The 20843-nt window shown below is 48.7% G+C and overlaps 1 protein-coding gene across 6 annotated transcripts in view; it reads right to left on the minus strand.

Annotated features, from left to right (window-relative positions):
• Positions 1 to 20843, minus strand: part of LOC119454594 (protein 5NUC) — a 201575-nt gene that overhangs the window by 90416 nt on the left and 90316 nt on the right. For 2 of the 6 annotated variants that reach the window (XM_049666904.1, XM_049666900.1), the window contains exons 5-6: positions 16511 to 16717; positions 10862 to 11122 (exon numbers count right to left, since the gene is read on the minus strand). The exons of 2 other annotated variants lie outside the window; for them this stretch is intronic. In XM_049666904.1, coding sequence (XP_049522861.1) covers positions 10862 to 11122; positions 16511 to 16717 — 468 coding nt within the window. The remainder of the gene's footprint in view (positions 1 to 10861; positions 11123 to 16510; positions 16718 to 20843) is intronic. 2 more of the 6 variants (XM_049666905.1, XM_049666901.1) reach the window with 1 other exon arrangement.

Raw genomic sequence — 20843 nt, forward strand, 5'->3', positions numbered from 1 at the left:
TGTTGACTGGTAACGATCCTCCAACCTGTGGCCGATGTGATCAGAGGCTGACCGTCCTCCATGTCTTCTTGGAGTGCCGGGAAGCCGAAACAGAGAGAAGGAAACACTTTCCTCTTGCATACCGCTACCATATCCCTCTCCATCCCAGTATGTTTCTTGGCAAAGAACCACTTTTTAAAACCAAAGCAGTCCTAGGTTTTTTGAATGACGTGGTACTACATGTGATTAGCCCTAGATATTCGTAGCACATCCTCCCGCCAGAGGATGCTGTTGCGATAGTGTTCAGTATAGCACATGCCTCCACGCCTCTTATGTTCAAGGGCTCTGTTGAGGCAATAGTGCTTGATGCCAATTTTCGCATCGGACATACTTTGCAAATAGTAGCATTTATTTGCAATGCATATTTCATGCTCATAGCACACGCCATCAGTCATTTCCATAATCTTATTAGATTTTATGCACTTTACAGCGACTATTTTTAGGCCCCCTTACAGCCAAGTCATATCCACCACTCGTAATTCATTGCTTCAATTCAAACTCATTAACACTGGCCTGGCGCTCTTTGGCCATTATTGGCCCTTGCGCCATTATACCCCCATATATCATCGTGCTCTACATCGTCAAGCGTGCTCTACATGGTCAAGCCTCAAGCGTCCTCACAACACTCAAGTCCCCTGTTTTATCCCTTTCGTTTCCCTCTTTCACTCGACGAGGGAATACACTGTAGTTCTTTTAGCCAATCAGCATCTTGGATCAGGTGGCCATATCCCGCACGTGATGTGTCGTCGTTTCCTGCTGGGCTCCGCCTCCAATCTTGCTATAGGTCGCCCCCGAAAACAGGCAGCGGTTGATACCTTCGGAACCGAACGTTGATGTCGTTCCGCTGGGATTGCCAGACGCGGGCCCCTTTCAAGATTCGCCTCTCCATAGTGGTCAGTTCGCGGAACCAGGTAGGGCGGTGGCTGTCTCGAAAGGCAGCAGTCGGCGTAGCGTCGTCGTGGTTCGGGCGGCGCTGGTAATTCACGGGACCGCACCCAGGGGCGACGCTGCCGTTTAGCCACGCATGAGGTAGCCCGGAGACCAACTGCTAATCCCTCAGTCCCAGGTGACAATTCTCGGCCGCGAGAAAGGGCGCCAGATTGGCGCGTCTGAGTCGGCGCCGGCCTCCTTTGTCCCGAGGGACCGCCAGACACAACAGCACCCCCGCCGCCAGATGATGCATCGGGAGGTCGAGTTGTTCTATGCAGCTCGGCCGGTTTGATGCCTGCTTCGCTCAAAGCCATGGGGCCGCTGCTTCCAGGAATGATGATCTTCCCGCCAAAGGCCTCTTCATAGGTGGGCTCAGACTAGGCTGCAGAAATGACAAGCTCCAAGCTCCAAGGAGCGACCTTTGTTAGCCACACACAATGCTGCAAGCGCCACTGCAAGCCCCTCTCATCGCCAGACTTTATCAATTCCAAAAATCTGACTGCCCCTATCTCAAGAAAACCCTGAAACACAAGGTGCGCGTTGATCCGGACAAGTACCAAAAAACTTCCGATGATGTGTCTTCGCAAATAGACACCGACTGGGTTTATGTAATGAAGCTAAGTAATTATGAATTAGAGCTTCCACAGATCAGGAAGGCGAAGGGAGAGCTGGCCTTCAGTAATTCATAGTCCGTAACACTTAGCATAAGAGAGCTACATATTCCTTACCTAATACCGAAATTGCCAAATAAACAGGTGGGCAAACTATTTACGACTTACTACAAACTCGCGCAAACAGTAACTTGCGCAACTTGCGCGTGACATGCAAAACTATATGCAACTGACACTGTGCATTTCAATTCTTTACCTGTCGCTGCGTACACACTCCCTTTTAAATAGTTGGTCTAACCTGAGCCGAAGAGGTTAACAACATAACAAAACTGCGACATTCTTTACGCCTGTCAAACATTCAACACCCATCTCCCACAAAATGAATACAAAAGAAGAAAATGCTACCCGTCTTCCTTGTTTACGTATTCTCGGGCCGCAAACGCACCCCTTTCTTTCAAACGCACTCGAGGGGGTCGCGCATTCCGGGGATTTCGCAAGGTGCTGTCGCGAAGAAGGCAAAAGCCGCTGATTTGCCTGACACACCTTGTAGCTGTGACTTTAGGACAGCCGCTTCCAAGTGCTGGGAGGGGGATGCATTGACCGACCCGCGCGCACACTGTCCCATTATCCGCTAGGCAGTCGCCTTTCATTTCCCCCGCGAGTGATCGGCCAGGGTGGCAGCATACCGGACGCTTCCTTTTGTCCCTCTGCCTACTATGCGTTGTACGAGATGCGGTTAGGCGACGTTCACCACGCCTGAATCTTCGAGAAACTCTCCTTTTCGTGACGTGCGTCACGCCGGTCCCTGACCGCAGCAAACGCCTAAGCTTGGGGTTTACCCTCCTTCGCTTTTTCACGCTCTCTGCCTGGACTCTGACCCTAGCGAATTTGCCCCTGTCGCTTTGGCACTTCGCATGTTTGATTCCAAGCGCCTCGACCGCGTCCGCTGTTCTCGTTTTGCGCCTACGCCTTTTCTGTTTGGCATGCTTCGTAGAGTCTGCAGTTTCGGCACACGCGCTTGAAATTTCCTTGCCCCTTTGGGTTTCACAGTGCGACTGCCGTTCTAATAGAGCAGGACCAGATTTGACCTTTGAGCAAGTTAGCCCGTCATTAAGTCTATCTTCAGGTGGCCTAGCTCCATCACTGCCGTCGATAGCATGCCAAACTTCTCGCTGGCCTTCGAAGTCGGCCTCTGTTTTCAAAACAGCCTTACTAAATGGCGAAACAAGCGTTTCTTTGCGCTTGTCACTGTTTCCGTCAACTACTGGCACCACAGCCCTCTCAGCGCTGTCTGAACTAGCTTTGTTGTTCTCATCCTGGCCTTCGCAGTCGGCCACGAATTCTAGGGCGGGAAAACCACAGCTCTCTTCGGTGACCGCATTCACCTCGCTTCCGGCTACTAACCCGTCTAACTCATCACTGCTTACAGCTGCCTCTGGAATCGTTCCATGGTCCTGTGACCGCTGCTCAATAGGGAATGCGCCAATCAGTCTCTGAGTCTCCTCACGTGCTTTCGCCCTGAAAGCTCCCTTGCTGGTGGTGGATTTTCCCGGTTCCCTCAGCATTTGCTCCGACCTATTCGAGAAGCAATGCGTGACCTTGTCCGGCAGGCTGGCCGAAATTGCCGCCGCCGTACACACTTGGCCTAAAGGGCCTTCCGTTTCTGGTGCGGGAAATCCGCCGCTCTCTTCGCTTTGTGTGTGTGTCACTTGCATCACACCTTTTCGAAAGCTTTCTACACTAGTCCTCTCAGTGCTAATGTTACCTTCCACAGGCTCGGCTTTTTCATTGTCTTTTGGGCCTTCTAAGTCGGCCTGCCATGCTACACCAAAGCGCCTGAACAAAGCCCTCTTAGCCCTGTCGTAGTCGCGCGCTTTCTCCTCGGACAAGCAATGCAAGAAACACGCACCGACACTAAACGGGAGAAGTGCTCCTAATCGCTCGGCCCACAAGTCCCGGCTGACACCCTCTTTCTCACACACTCGTTCAAAACCGGCGAGGAAATTAACAATACCCTCGTCTGTCTCGAAAGTGTGGAGCTGGCGTCGCGCTGTCCGCCATCTGAGCATCTGATTTTCCCGTTCGAGCACTTTCATCCTAAGAGCGTGCCGTTGCGCTGCTTCTCGCTCGCGCCTCTCGCGAATTTCGGCATCGTGCCTGCGCCTTTCTGCTTCTTCACGCTCGCGCCTCTCGCGCTTCTCTACAGCTTCAAGCTCGCGCCTCCTGCACTCCTCTGCCTTCTGCTTTCTTTCCTCAATTGTCTCCCAAGCCTCGTCAGCTTCCTCGACCGTCACCTCTTCTACCTTCATGACGTCGAGAACCGCTTCTTTCGTTTTGGCGGAGTCGACCGAAATGCCTAACTCCTCGCAAATTAGAAGGAGGTCCTGCACTCTGAATTTCTCCATGGCGATCTCGTTTGCCTTCAAAATTCACCGTTCCTAAAATTCGCTATTTGAAGAAGGTGAATTTCCCAAAATGGTGCCCGCCAGAAAACACACAGTTAATCTCCTAGCAACTACCTACTTGTACTAGAGAGTTCTGGCGACATGAAGCGCAAACTCAGGCCCCTTCCTAAAATTCGCTATTTGAAGAAGGTGAATTTCCCAAAATAGTGCCCGCCAGAAAACACACAGTTAATCTCCTAGCAACTACCTACTTGTACTAGAGAGTTCTGGCAACATGAAGCGCAAACTTATGCACTAAGCCCGTCCTTATCGCTATCACTTTGGGAGATTGCAGAATTTCCTCTCTTCGCTTACGAAACAATTTTCCTGGCCTCTCCGGCCTTCTCCCCACTCACTTCCTCATTCCGTAAAAGCTCTAATTGTTGACTTTTGCCTACCGCAGGGACAACCAAAATGCCCATCGGCTCACAACCTTTGAAGAGTTCCTGGATTTCAAACTTATCCGTATTTACAGTGCACCCTGTGTTTCTTCCCCACTAGTAATTCAGCCCACGAGACACTGTATTCTTGGTCTGTGAGACAAAATCACTAACAACATCAAACATCATTAACGACTTAGTCACCTGCGCTAATGAGTCTGGCGAAAAGAGAAGCAAACACGTAGCACTCACCACACCGATGTAGCCAACGCAGGCCGATCCCATAAGCTGCCAGCCACTGTTGCGAATGGTGACGGTTCGTGGGTCCACGAAGGTTTCCATGTATGGTGCCGTCCCAGGTGCCAAGAGGAGGAGTTATCCAGGGAGATTAGAAAACTGTTTTATATACACTGTACATGGTATATTACAAGATGGGCTCCATGAAATTGGAGCCGTTTACGTTCTAACATCTTTGCATGTGGTAGCGTTTACATCTCCGAGCGTTCTACATGGTCGAGCGTGCTCTACATCGTCAAGCGTGCTCTACATGGTCAAGCCTCAAGCGTCCTCACAACACTCAAGTCCCCTGTTTTATCCCTTTCGTTTCCCTCTTTCACTCGACGAGGGAATACACTGTAGTTCTTTTAGCCAATCAGCATCTTGGATCAGGTGGCCATATCCCGCACCTGATGTGTCGTCGTTTCCTGCTGGGCTCCGCCTCCAATCTTTCTATAGGTCGCCCCCGAAAACAGGCAGCGGTTGACACCTTGGGAACCGAACGTTGATGTCGTTCCGCCGGGATTGCCAGACGCGGGCCCCTTTCAAGATTCGCCTCTCTATAGTGGTCAGTTCGCGGAACCAGGTAGGGCGGTGGCTGTCTCGAAAGGCAGCAGTCGGCGTAGCGTCGTCGTGGTTCGGGCGGCGCTGGTAATTCACGGGACCGCACCCAGGGGCGACGCTGCCGTTTAGCCACGCATGAGGTAGCCCGGAGACCAACTGCTAATCCCTCAGTCCCAGGTGACAATTCTCGGCCGCGAGAAAGGGCGCCAGGTTGGCGCGTCTGAGTCGGCGCCGGCCTCCTTTGTCCCGAGGGACCGCCAGACACAACACAACGCAGCGCTACGGCATGGTTGTTTACCGCAGGTGCTTCACTTAGGCGGCTATTAAGGCCGCCGCTTTAGCAACTGAAACGACGGGAGCAACGTTTGTCACTGCAAAATGGCTGTGCGGTATTCTAGGGTCCGTAGTGACGCAGCACAGTGAAAATGCGCCCGTTTATCTGCGAGCGGGAAGCCTCCGCGATGCATTGCAAAGAGCGCGCTGCCCAGTGATACAATTCATCGCTTGTCATCGCTTGCCCAATGAAGGTGCCTCCGTTCGCATGTGTACGCAGAGCTTGAGTGTGTTGTTCTCTCTAACGTGCTTGCCGATTGCCTCTACTGCTGAGCTAACAGCGATCGCAGATGGATATAGTAACGACCGCGCAGCAATCGCATTTTCGCGGGTGATTGCTCCTGTGTGCAGTTAGGAAATTAAACTTCGAACGCAGGAAGGGGTTGCAACTATTTAGTCTGCCGTGCTTGTGATGAAGAAATGCCGTCGCACTGGGTTTAAAAAAGCGAGCGTTTCTCGGCGCTGACCGTGTTTCCGACAGTGCGGATCCGATACATCACCGATGACAGAGCAGCCATCTCAAACAACAGCTGCGATACCGTTACGTTGAAAAACACTACGCACTGCTCAGCATCGTCATCCACCACGAAGCTTCGACGCCTTGCAAGCAGCTACAGTGTCGTTCCGATAATTATTTGCTATGCGCTACGTCGCTACAAGGCCGACAATGAACCATGTTGTGGGGCCATCACAGCCTAAGAAGATAGATGCATGAGCCAGCGAAAGTCGCCGCTTTGTTTTTGATAGTGGTTCTCATCACCGATGACAGTGTGCTGTGCGTATTTTCTGTCGGCGGTCAAGATTGTTGATGCCTCTCAGTTCCGCACGACGTCGCTGTAGCCGGAAAATAAGTTAGGCGTGGCCCAACCGTGGCGGGCGCACGCACAAGAGTTACATGCCTCGCGCGGGGCTCGACGTGTGGTTTTGATTGACACGCGAACTCGGGCCAAACTCGTACATCGCGAAACCCCCCTCGAGTTGAACTCGGGAACATGGTGGCGGCAGCAGCAGCCTGTTTAATCGCATCCATCGGCAGCAAGCGTCAATATGACCATCTGGACCCGTTCACCTACATGTCCGACGTAGAGTTTCAGCGTCATTTTTGCCTTTCCAAAACGTGAGTGCGCTGGCTGTGTGACGCGTTAGGCGAAGGCCGTCGTCGGCGGAGATAGGGTGGCGGGCAAATTATGCTTTCCCAGCGTAGACTGGTGTGACTAGGCTGCGGAGGAATCGTTCGTGCGATCGCTTCGGCTCTCTCCTGTTTCAAGTCCGCTCGTCCACCGCACCCCCCAGCCCCGGGCCAGGTCCGGCGTCGTCATCGGAATACTGGAGCACCTGCGAGCACCTGGGGTTCAACCCGGACCAACCAACCTGCGCAGTCGAAGTAGTCACATTATATTGGAAGACTCAGAATGGACGCCGCGCTGCCTTCCGGTGCAACAGGTGCCGAAATCAGTTTTGGCAGGTACACGGTACCGCTACACGGCACGGGCAGAGAGGCGAAGGAAGTTACTGCGCCAACACGGACCGCCTCGGCCGTCCGAACGACCACCTCTCCAGGCGGCAAATGATTTGGCTCACGTACTGCGTGAGCAAAAGCGTAGACATATGGATGTTGAAAAAGACCGTAGACTTGTTTCCTCTATCGGAGCACGCCATCGCCGACTGGAGGAGCTACCCCCGTAAGGTAGCGAGGGACGAGCTGCTGGCGCTAGCTCCACTCGGTGGCCCCGGGAAGACAGCGCAAATTGATGAGTGCCTTCTACGCGGCGAGCAAAAGTGCAATCGAGGCCGCCTAATAACGGGCGACAACGTTCCGCCGAGCCGCCAAAGCTACGGTGGTGTTAAAGATGGTGGCCCATGAGTCTTCGGCATGGTCTGCGCGACCTGAGGGGTGCTGCTACTTTTCAAGGTTGACCGACGAAAGGCAGCGACGCTAAGCGCTATTATTGCAGCCAGTGTTCAACCGGGGACCATTATTCATAGTGACGAATTGGCCGCATACAACTGTGTCCCTAATTCAGTGGATGCTAACGGGGCTATGCCTCAATCTGCATTGGGAGACAGTTAACCACAGCGTGCACTTTGTGGGAACCAACACGGGCGTTCACACGCAAAAAATTAAAAGTTATTGCCAAAAAAATGTCACAGTTTCGCCCTAAGGGCGAAGCAATGAATGCGATAGCAACAAAGCAATGTCATACGAAGTAAGGTGAGCTGCTTTGGTACCAATATGAATTGTACTAAACATGACCTGATTAAGTAAGCAGGTGTGCTGCAGCGTAAGTAAACCGACATGAAGAGAGACTCGATGACCACGAGAAGGCGCGTGTGAAACGGTGGTGTTGATGAGAAGCGCTTCCCGTGGGCAGCGCGTGCGAAGGGACACACCTGTAGCGCTGCACTGCCGATCCGGGCAGCATTGCATGTGTAGCGTGCTTTGGAAAATGTGCCCCGACTATTATTAACTGTGGTGTGAGCGCGCACAAACAAACATAAATAGATCACATTGAATGAATGCAGACAGCGACCGTCAAAACTCTGGCAGCAAGCGGATACGCCGCAGCGGCGAAGGTACGTGCGGTCTATCGCTTCAACGGAAACTGAGCGGCGAATGCACGGCGCATAAAGGTCAGAGCCGTGTGGAGATAAGAGACGGTGCGAGCGAGCGACGAGCGCGGTTGTTGGCAGAGTAGAAATGCGCCCCCCCCCCGCTCTTTTCGGCGCTCGCTTCCCGCTTCCTTGCTTGCGCGTGGAAGATTGAGTGCGTTCGCTCTCCGTGACAGCGTGCGTCCCCGCACGCTTCCGCTCGGGCATACGGCGCGCGGCAAAGATTTTCTCTATACGGAACCTCACGGCGACAGCGACGGCGACGACGACGGCGACGGCGACGCCGACGGCAGAAATACGGTGGAAGTGTCCATATAATTGCTATCGCAATAAAAGTGAAGCGCCACCTCGTCAGCAGTGGGTACAGAGTAACTGCACTGATGCTAGAGTCTCACCTGGGATGAATGAGTTGGCACTCAACGGCCACGTGCGCTGCAAAGACCCTTTCTTGCGTTTGTTAGAAGCCACGGATCGCTGGGGCTACCCAGTATAAAGACTCTTTCCTGCGGTTGTTAGAAGCCATCGCTCGGCGCTAGCCAGTATGAAGTGCGTGACAATGTAAAAGAAAATAAAGCGTAGTTTTTTTTATCCTTGCATGAGTGTTTTCCGACATTCCTGAGTGCTTACACGGTAAGCGCGCGGCAAACCACTTCTGCGCTAGCCGACGCTCCCTTCGTCTCGAAGCCTTACTTTAGCGCGAGCAACGAGCGATCTGTTGAAAGCCCAGTGTAAAAATCTGGCGCACACCAATCTGTGCTCGGAAATGGGAGCGCAAGCATGGAGCGAGCCGCACCAATTAAATCCAGAGGAAAGAGAAAGAGCAACGAGCGATCTGTTCAAAGTCCAGTGCGAAAACCAAGCGCACACCAATCTGTGCTCGGAAATGCTAGCGCAAGCACGTAGCGAGCCGCGCCAATCCAATCCAGATGAAGAAAGAGGAGGGCGAGCGTGCCTTCGTGGTATAACGCGAAATGATTAAACTACAAATTAGTCTAATACACATTCAGTGTACAATTTGTAAACATTAAAACACCTATACCCTACTGTAATGTGACTAATATCATTGTACTAAATGCATTTATTTGATAACTTGCTTGTGCCTCTATTGCGACAAACAAGTGAAAGAATGCACGACCATGCACCGACCGCATTATCACGTGAGCCCCAGTTTGTCGACCGCTCATATGGCAACGCCCAAGGGATGATGGCCACCCAGAGTGAATCTAGATAAACCAATGAAACTGGAGGTGTGCCGACGGACAAACTTTGTCTTGTTACCATTAGTTCTTTCATCTTGGGGCGTCGCCAGAGCTCGTGAAGATCCCGAGTTTCGCCAAACTCGGGGCATGCTGCATAGCACCCCAGGTTGTGCGGTGCAGTCAACGGGATAATTTTGTTGTGGCGGCTTGCTTTTTATGTCTTTGTTTATAGGGCGTTCTCGTTTAGTTCTTATTTAGTTTTTTCCCCGTGTTTTGTATTACTAATGTGATAAAGCGAACCAGATACCGAGCACCGAACATTCTGATAAGTTGGGAATGAAAGCTATCTTGCTTGCGACGTCATGAAAGCGTATCAAAGTCATTAGACATGTATAACTAGTAAATTATTTTTACCAACTTGTTTAAATGCTAGAATATAGAAGATTGGTTTCTTTATGGGAGGTTTCCTGCACACATGCGTTGTTCAGTGTAATCGCAGCGTGCCTCATTTTCTTGCTTTTGAGGGAGCTTTCTTTCGTAATGAATGTTCGCCTGTTGCAACATTAAATGAGTTGACAGTCAGCGCATTCGGTCGTCTTTTTGCTGGGCGTTGCTACCTCCTCGCCCATATTTCTCATTCTGCCTGAAATAAATAACGAACCAGCTGATGCATTTATTTTAAATAATCGATGAACTGTGCAAAAATTTCTGGCAAGCGATATTTTTCTTGTCTTGCATGTACAACAGGTCACATACGGCAATGTATTTTTTGTGTTATAACGTGATAGCCTGAAAAATAGTTTTGGCAAATAATGTAATGATTCAGAAAGCGCCGGAAATAATGGGTAAAAAGTACACGTTTGTTTCAGAAACACCTCATCTATAGTTTAATAATGCGATGTGCATTGTTATTTTGAACTGCAGGTCACTTAACGTAGTAGTTCCGGCCCCCTGTTCGAGGCATATCAGCCATTTAGCGCTCACAATATAAAACATGCACCCACAGTAGGTGGAAGAGCTGCGCACTTGGACGCAATGAAAGTTAGAAACGTGCTGTATATTTTAACACAGTAGCTGCAGTTTTAAAAAGCAACGGCTTCCCCTCAAATTCTAGCAAAATCGCACTGACCTTCAATTTTGTGCTATCTCTTGTCTTTTTTTTTTCATAACAACGTATTCCCGGTACACTCGTGTTGTACATCACGGAAGTTCGTATGTCAATATGTCTATGCATTTCTTTACCATACGGTCTACTGGATACTAATGTAAACGTTCTATTCGTATTGACTACTTTTTGTGCTTCACAGGGTGCACCTATTGTTTCTTCAGCCTTTTTTTCGGAGCTTGACACACCCTTTGCACGATAAAGCACTACGCCTGTACTATGTTCGCTCCAGAATATAAGCCTTACAAAGATTACAATATTTTTAACAAATGAATAAATTATTTTATAATAAATGGACATTCTTACTCACATTTCGGTTGAATAGAATCTCTTGCGATTCCTGCATTAAGAACGGCGGCGTTCACAATAGACCAAGCCTTGTCCACTACGCTATCTCTATTTGAGTAGTAGTCGAAGAAAGCATCAGCCATCAGGTTGACTGCATTGCACTCCTTATAGCGGCAGAGTTTGTCGCTTGCTTCCAGCAGCACCTTAGTGGATCCGACAACTTCCTTTACAGCGTCGTCTACTATTTTTTTATATGGCTTCAGGCTTGCAAGCATTTCTTCGTCTGTCAGAAATAAAGCAGACATTATATTACGCTGCAAACAATTGTGACAAAACTTCGCGTGGCCTTTTGCAACTGTAGCTAATACCGCTAATGAAAATTGTTCATTGATCTCGAGAGCTCTCGGGTCACTACTTATCCACGACATGACAACTTATTCCAGCGATAGAAGTCGACGTATTAAAACGGTGTGTTGAGCGAGTTGGTAGATTGCTATTGACGATGTCAAGCAGAGCGAACTGAACAACGGGCTATTGAACACGGGCGCGTGCTGCCGGAGTCTATTGTTTGTTCCTTCAGCGCCCGCTTGATTTAGATAAAAAAGAACTTCTGAGAAACATGTCTTCCCTGCCACTGTAGCGTGTGGGTATTGACAGCCTCCCTATTAGGCTGATTTCCGCGTAATACATTTTTGCATACTATAAGTTCACCAAGAAGGTTCCCCAATAGGGCTGGTTGGGGAATGTTTAAAACAGAAAAGAACAGCGCAAAAAAGGAGACGAAGTGACGAAGGCCGCACTGTGTCTCGTTTTAACAGTTTTGAGGCAACAACAACAACTTTGTCCAGTCATTTGCGCAGCTCAACACAGTTCTATGTTTACTAAACATTCCTTTAATTGTACAAAGACCAGTACCACAAAATAAGACGAAATTCAGTTTCTGATAAGACCTATATGTGCGATTGTGTTGCACGCAGGAAATATGCGTGCGTTGCTTCTATAGTTTAGGCACGCGTAATATGACGTACGGAACGCATGCACGCAATTGCAATGGCAGTGAGGCACGCAATGACAATAACAATTAAAAGGGTGCCTAATAATGGCAACGCATAATGTGCCTGCCCTAGTTTAGCTAATGTATTAGTACCTCAGAGTTTGTGGAGCCTGCTCGATGAGGCAGTCGCTGCGACCACGATTTATGAAAACTGGCAAACCATGGTGGCACTGGTGGCTGAGAGTGGTTGTTAGACAACCACGCGTTAGCGCGTTCTCCCGCGCGCGCTCTTCTCGTCATCCTATTTAGCCACAGCCGGTGGCATCCTGTTGTCGCGCCGCCACAGAGCAACCCCCCCCCCCCCATACTCCCACCACCCCATTTAGCGCGCAGCTCGATTGACAAAATACATATAAATATACACTATCTGCATGAGCGGAAGTTCAATATGCCTATTGAGGAGTCCACAAGGGGTACGTGTTGAGGCCAATACGGGACAAGTTCTCTGGTGGTCGAGGTTGAGAATGGGGTTGGGGACGGGCAGTTCGATGTATCGACGAACGGTTAAAGGGCTGGAGGTAGACGCGTTTGTCGCAGGTTTTCAGATTTGCTTTCCTTCACCATTAAGGCACATCGGTACATAAAAAAGAATTCAGAGCCCTTCCGCCACTACAAAGAAGGAAGCCAGCGAAGCTGTGAATATAGTGGGTCTGTTATAGTGAATAGTATTATAGTGAATTTATATATTATAATTATTGACTATGTTGAGCGTCTTCTGCATGTTCGTCAAAGAGCAAGGACACTGGCGTCTCGTTTTCACCCGGCGCGATGGCCAAGTAGTGCGTTTGCTGCGCCAATCCTCCTCATCGTCATAGACTAGCCTAATAGACACAGCGTGCATATCCGATGTAGACTGCACGGCATGATCAGGGTCCTGACGTCAGGATCCTGTAAGATTTGGGTAAACGAGCGTCCACCCCATAGCGAGTCCAAAGGGAAACTGCAGATAACAGCGCTAGCGAGATCTCTGTCACGAGACAAAGGGGCACGATGATTGGTGGGACGTGCCGCCACCGAGTATCGCGACACTCACGAAAGAGGCATCGGTGGTGGCGAGGAGTATAACAATGGGTCATCTATCATCCGTTTTGACACCTGTGCTAAGGAACAGCTGGTGGGACACCGCGACGCACACGGAGCCGAAAATTGTTCATCTACTGAAGTCTGGTCTATCTAATTCCGTTGCCGGACGCGATCTCCTGGAACCTAGCCTATAACAGCTTCGCTGTAAAATGTACCCAAATGATGAGGATAGCGGGAACAAAGATGCATTTTAGCAGCTTGACTAGTCCCGCCACCACTACTGATACTGATATGCTTCTGATACTGCGCGCGTCAGAAGTGTGTGCGGCATCGCGTCGATATCGCATCTATGGGAGTGTGTTTGTGAACCGAGCTGCTGCTGAATTTCTGCCATATATTACGCCTGTTGTCTTGCGTAGTGTTCTGTCGACGTCTGCGGAACCAGTGTAACGGATCTCGTCCAACAGAGCCGAGGCACACTGGCCAGAGCCGAGATCATGCCGAGGGAAGGGGTCGCTGAAGCACCTAGCGTCCATGGCCACATCGAGGACGTCATGGTTGCATGACGCTCTGTGTTGAAAAAGTCAAGGAAAGTTCAGTCTCTGCACCTTCACCTTACTGTGGATTCTTTCTGCGTCGCAGGGTCAGAAGGAGGCATGGCTGTGCGGACATGCTAATTCTGCTGACCAGCGATACTGTGGTATTCATATAGTGCGGCCAGCCCAGTCACTGCACACTTGTTGCTTGGGGTCTCTGTGTCCTCACCGTTAAGTGTAAGAGCAGTGCTGAGCACACCTTTTGTAGGGCCCGAACCTTGCGAGGCCACCGCCCCCGGCATAAGAAGGCAGTGTAGGTGCACTAGCGCAAAACTGTGGTTGTTTGCAGGGGCGTTTGACGGCTGTGCGTGAGGCGCTCAGCAGTTGGGAGGCTTGGATGACGTGGAAGAGGGCACTCGTGTTATAGACAACAAAGATGCTTAAAGATGCTTAACAGAGACAAACAAAAGTGCTTAAAGATGACAACAAAGATGCTTAAAGCCCCACCAGGGGCCTTTAAGGGCAAATCAATGTTGCTGATGATAATGATGATGATGATGATGCAGCTGGGGAGTTGGTTACCCAGACTTTCTGGAGTATTGAAGGGACAGGAATGCCGTAGTGTGTTATTCAGGCCTCCCGCAGGTCATCATAGACGCTCGGGCCTGATGAAACGTAAAGTTCCAGGAGAAGACCATATGGCAACTCGCGACTGGCGTGAAGATAGCGGAGGTGCTGGTCTCTGAATTTTTGAGGTACAAGTGACTCTCCTGCTGAATGACTTAGATGGCAGGGTCACTTCTGTAAAACTTCTGCAAGCAAGGGCAACTGAAGAAGGGAAGAACACAATGGTTCGTAAGACTATCTGCCTGCTTCTTCTTGCTGCGAAAACTCAGATGCTGGTGGATGGTGACCTCTGCGATGCCTTCACAACCTCTGCGAATGCATCGGATAGGTTGTGGGAGAGCAAAAAACTCTAGCGGGAGAGCAACAACTATGAACACAGAAGGAACCGATTACCGGGTGTCGTTGAGACACCAATCTATTATGATCATGGTCGCGAGTGACTTTTCCGGAAAAAGAAGGTGGAGAGCCCGCGGCCACGTGCAATGTCGAAACCCCGGGGACCGTAGAGTATCCAAGACGGCTTCCAGTCCGCCGAGCAATTGCCTTCGAAACAGTCGCGCAGAAGTCTTTGAGTGGGGAGTTGACTCATGGACAGCGAGTAGGTTAGAGGCTGGGGCGGGTGTCTGATGACTGGCAACACGGCTAAACGCAGGTATGCGAGGCTATAACGTCGATGCTCGCTCGTCGCGATCGTAACAGTGGCAAGCGTATTATTTTATTCTACATAATATCACAATAATTCTCATCATGTGCTGCAGCCGCAGCCTATATATTTACGTCCACTGCTGGACAAAGGCCTCTCCCTGCGATCCCCAATTACCCCTGTCTTGCGTTAGCTGATTCTAATTAGCACCTGCAAATTCCGCATTTCATCCCCCCACCTCATTTTCGGCCATCCTCGACTGCGCTTCCCTTCCTTAGGCACCCATTCTGTGACTCCATATATATATAGTAGCGCAAGAATGTATAGTAGCGCAAGCCATTCCACCTGACTGCTCCCAAAGATGCACAACGCCACCCCCGAGCAATGTTCTTCCAAATTAGAAAAGACGGAAGTGCGGCATCTTATCTTAGCTCCTCCCTTACCTCGATATTACAGAAGCTACCATCGTTACAGGCTGCGCCTTCCGTGTTTTCATAGCGGTTCCAACTTCTGCGCTTTGCAATTACGCCAGCCGAGAGCGAAAAGGGGGCAGTTATCGCTTTTGCCTATGCCTCCTCCCCGTTGTCACATTAAACGCCGTAAGCGAAAGCGCGTCACACAAGGGAGGAGCTTTGCGCCGGTCGCCGCTGTCTTGCATGCGTAATCATGCGAACGGCTATTAAACTTCGCAGTTCAGTATCTGAAAGCACGGATACGTAGAAGAATTCTGCCAAATGGAACTCTGTAGACACACGACTGCTAAAATCTCTCAGCGTAGATAAGCGCAGTATATGTTCACAGGTTGCAACCAATGTCATCCTTTTCACCATTTGATATGTAGAAAGTTACATATCGAAAACTCGATTAATATTAGAAGTAATTGGCTTGCACCTACGTGATGTGGATTGTTCCGTCACGTAAGGATCATTGCGATAGTGTGATTTTCAAGTAGCCTTCCTGGGCTTCGCTGTTGTAACGCCATATACTTATGGGCCCCGTGTCGCTGAAAATCTGGCGTCGGTGCCGGCGTCCGCGGCAGAGAAAAGTCATCCCGAACCACCTCGACTAAGCAGGCTCTCCGCGTGGTGCAGAAGCATTAGTGAACTAATTGAATTTCTCAAAGTAAAACTAGTCACAAAAATCGTTAAGTGTGATTTAACTACAACCTACAGACGTGATTGCGTCACATTGTAATTTGAATATACGAGAAAACATAATTTTGTGTGGCGGAAACTCAAACACAAACTCCTTTCCCAGTCTTTCTACCATTCATACAGCGGGGCGCCCGGGTAGGTTATTTGCAAAAACATCATCCAGATGGCGCTCGTCTCCTCGGCAGCATAAAACGGTAGCGGCGCGCACAGACGAAGGTGGACAAGCAAGAAAGCTGCAGTTGCCGGGAAGCCTGACAAACATTCAGGGATCTTTGAATGCTATTGCGTTCCACTCTTGAAGGCGAAGCATCCTTAAGCATCCTCCAAATGTTTTTTTTTTTTTTTTAATATCCGATCGTTCAACTGCGTGGTGGAATAAGCTGCAGTGCTGCGTGGAGGTCATGAAGCGGCGCAAATTCTCATTCGCCTACTCATCTTTGCCGGCTTATTGCGTTGCTCCGGCTTTACTTGCGGCCCCTCAAGTGACTCGACGCTGTCTTATTTCCTACTTTTGCGGGTCCATGTTGAAGCGTTTGTTATTTAACTATAAACTTTACGGACATACTTTCATTGAATTACGCGATTGTGACCACGACTATAAACAAAATATTGGTACAAGGCTTGCAAAACATACCTTGTTCATAACTCTGATTAAGCAGAATTGGATTTCCAGACCAGTCTAATATGTTTCCTGACTCTCGGTCAATCTTGAGATCCAGAAATCCGAGATATTTTCCAAAGCGGTAATCTTGGACAATAAGACAGTGGCCGCCACTCGCACCGGTACGGTTGTATACGTAAGGGTATGGTCCTTCAGGGTCATCGTCCACTGGAGGCTTTCCTGAAAAGCAGGCAAGCAGTCACACAACTTGCAGAAAAGTATCCCAAAAAGGAATACTGTGGTTTTCTGAATAAATATGGCCCGCGCCATTTGCTGTAAGCGTTTGCTAATCCTCCCTAAGCACTTGAAAGCAATTCATCACTATCAGGGCATATTGTTACGGCTTTCTTCCTGTAACAATATGTTCTAGCCGTGCTAAATCCTACGAGTTTATTCCAACAGAAAATTTAGAAATTGGCTTTCAGCTCCAAAATTAGGAGCATAGGTAATTAAAATGACTAAGAACATCAGCCGGGTGGATATCGGCTCGATAAACAAAATATTACTCTTACAATTACGAACATAATTGTCACCCCAACGCAATTATGGTGCTCAAATCCCCACATCAACGTCAGAAACAGCTTGGTATGCCTCGCAGTACCGATATTAGACAGATATATTAGTACAGCTTTTAGTCGACGTCGGCAGAAAACCAGATGGGGTGATGAAGTTAGGAAATTTGCAGGCCCAAGTTGGAATACGCTAGCACAAGACAGGGGTAATTGGAGATCGCAGGGAGAGCCCTTCGTCCGGCAGTGGACATAAAATGTAGGCTGATGATGCTGATGATTATGATGATGATTATTATGATACGACAGAAGACGACAGGCGCCCTCGTGCATAATTAAGGAATACATACTATGTCCCGTGAAAGTGGCTGCTTTGTGCTCATTGTTGCTTCAATATAATATAGTGTGAATATTGTGTGATATACTTCATCGCTGATATAGCTCTTTCTAGAAGCTTGTCCATGCATTAAGGAAGAACATCTTGTTGAGAACCGACATGCCATTTCTTGGTGCGTAATTATCTCTCAGAAAAAAGTCCATAGTGGGGCCCATGTGCGAAAGGATGTCATTTTTTAACGCGTGACGATCTCCCACTGACCTTGCCGAAGTATTAGATATATCTCATGACTGACAGTACGCATGATTTCACGAAAGATTTCTTTTTTTCTCATTCAACAGGTCAGCTAAGCAAACTCATCAGCAAGCACTTTTAAATAAACGCAAGAAGGTGAAGTTCCAAGGAACTAAGACAAAAGCAGAACTCCAGTTATGCATCTAAGGCAAGTAAAAATGTACTCAGAATTCAAGGTAATGATGCGGACACTGCATTAGACGGGGTGTCACACGTAACTTGCGCCAAAATGTTAAAATATGCGAATGCCAATAGCTGGACAGAACCAAGTTAATGTTGTTTGCCGTCACTTAGAGCAAGTGAAAGTGTTTGTTATTTTGCTATATTGCATGTTCTTGTTATCAACATTTAATTAACTTCTCAACTATTATAATTATAACAAAACTGTCATTGATTACATTGTAGGCCATTATAAAATATTTCTGATCCATCTGCTCTATGCGTGCAACACAAAAGCTTTGACGCTTAATTGATTAATAATTACTAAATACTTTATAGGTAATATAAAAAATTGTCTTACTTGCTCCAAGCTACGGCAGACAACATTACGTAGGTACCGTTCAGCAATGTGATACTCGCATATTTCAAAATGTTGGTATAAGTCACGTGGGTCACCTTGTATAGTAAATATTAGTTCAGGTTCATATAGGGACAGAGGTGATTTATATATATATGTGTGTGTAGACCCGTTTTATATAACTCATTATCGTAAATTGCATTTCAGTCTGTTTGCCACACCTTTTCCTACTCTCCTTTTTATTGCGAGAGCAATTATATGGACACTTCAACCGGATTTCAGCAGTCGGCGTCGTCGTCGCCGTCGCCGTCGCCGTCAGGTTCCCTATAGATAAAATCTTCGCCGTGCGCCGTATGCCCGAGCGGAAGCGTGCGGGGACGCGCGCTATCACGGAGAGCGAACGAACTCAATCTCCCACGCGCAAGCAAGGAAGCGGGAAGCCAGCGCCGGAGGGAGCTGGGGGGGCGCACTTCTACTCTGCCAGCAACCGCGCTCGTCGCTCGCTCGCACCGTCGCTTATCTCCACACGGCTCTGACCTTTATGCGCCGTGCATTCGCCGCTCAGTTTCCGTTGAAGCGATATACCGCACGTACCTTCGCCCGCTGCTTGCTGCCAGCGTTTTGACAGTCGTTGTCTGCAGTCATTCAGTGTGATCTATTAATGTTTGTTTGTGCGCGCTCACACCACGCTTGTTCATTCAGTTAGTAATTGTCGGGCCACATTTTCCAACGCACGCTACACATGCAATGCTGCCCGGATCGGCAGTGCAGCGCTACAGGTGTGTCCCTTCGCACGCGCTGCCCACGGGCAGCTCTTCTCATGAACACCACCGTTTCACAGGCGCCTTCTCGTGGTCATCGAGTCTCTCTTCATGTCGGTCTACTTACGGCGCAGCACACCTGCTTACTTAATCAGCTCATGTTTACTACAATTCACATTGCTACGAAAGCCGCTCACCTTACTTCGTATGGCATTGCTGTGTTGCTATCGCATTCATTGCTTCGCCCGTAGGGCGAAACTGTGACATTTTTTTCGACATAAGCCAGTTCATTAGTTCAACATTGCCACATTCCCGGCAATTCGGTCTTGCTTCACGTTGTAAAATACGTACTGAGGACCTGCTGAACGAACACTGCGAGTATTTTTTATTTGTGTCTCATTTTTCTTCAATTTGTTGGACACTTTTATTGGACGATGCCTAATTAAAATGCTGTTTTCTATGATTAAGAACATCATATATATATATATATATATATATATATATACAACAGAACTGATAAATATAGGTTAGCTTGTAGATATTTTTCTTCAGATCAGCACGCCGTAGCAAAGTAGCCATCGGCAGAGCCAAAAAGTGACCACAGAGGCCATACATTGTCTGAGGCTGGCGATACAGGAGGAAAAGTCTACTGGCAAGCCGGCGCTTCGAGAACATCGCTTCTATATCAGCATGTCGGGCAATCAGAGTCATTGCAACCATGACACTGACCCTGGTTGTATAGGCTACGAACAGCCTCTGAACTCTAAAATAAAATAAAAAAAAAACATCCGTCATCTACCTTAGCGAAGTGTGACGTCTGCCAAGAAAAATCCTGTCCGAGACGTCCCTTTTGCGAACAGGTGGGTTTGTTCCCCACCAGGACGGACTTAAATCATATGCAAAAAGCACTACGCAATGACAGGTTCTGTTCTGTCGACCAAGTGAGCGTCAGAGTGTACGTAGAGCAAGTGAAGGAAAGAACACCGACAACAAGTTGCTTTTTCCGTGCCTACGAAGGGAAATATCTGCAAGAACACTCAAAAGCACAGGGTGATTCACTAGGCTGTGGCACTTTAGATGCAGTGGCAAAGGAGTGTGAGAAAACATTACTGCTGTGAATACTAACAGAGTTTATGAAGGACTTGATGCTCTAGCAAAGCCGTAGTGTCGTCTGTCTTGAAGCCACCCATAAGACTACCTACTATGCTCTTCCTCTCTTCGTCATTGTCGTAAAGACTGCAAGTTTCTATCTTGTTCATGGTGCCTTTATTGTTCAGTGTGAGACCACTGAGTGCATTTAAGAGGCATTGAATATATTGAAACATTGGAACGCAGGCCTGAATCCAAATTATAGCCAAGCGGAAACTTTCTGTTGTTTTTCATTACCAGTCGTGGTTTCTTAGTCGATATGGTATTGGGCTGCTAAGCACGAGGCTGCGGGATCAAATCCCGGCCACGGGGGCCGCATTTCAATGCGGGAGAAATGCGAAAACACCTGTGTGCTTAGATTTAGGTGCGCGTTAAAGTACCCCAGGTGGTCCAAATTATTCCGGAGCCCCCGACTACGGTGTGCCGCATAATCAAATCGTGGTGTTGGCATGTGGAATTCCATTAGTGTTTTGTTTTTGTTTTTCAGGGTAGACGTCAGGTCTTGCGTGATTTCCACAGGGAGCAAGCATTGAACATGGTGATTATAAAAAATGGTGTGGAAGACGGGGACGCCGTTAAGAAGTTTCTAAGAGGAGTAGCATCCAGTGCAAATGAAGATGACCTAAGAATGGCGATGGAGGCTTTGGAGCAGCCACCACACTGGAAACAAAATGAAGAACTACAAGCCTAAGTAAAAACAAGTGGCGAATTGTCAAGGAGAGAGATACAGGAATAACAT

Source organism: Dermacentor silvarum, chromosome 5 (genome assembly GCF_013339745.2).
Source record: "Dermacentor silvarum isolate Dsil-2018 chromosome 5, BIME_Dsil_1.4, whole genome shotgun sequence".
Classification (NCBI taxonomy): domain Eukaryota; kingdom Metazoa; phylum Arthropoda; class Arachnida; order Ixodida; family Ixodidae; genus Dermacentor; species Dermacentor silvarum.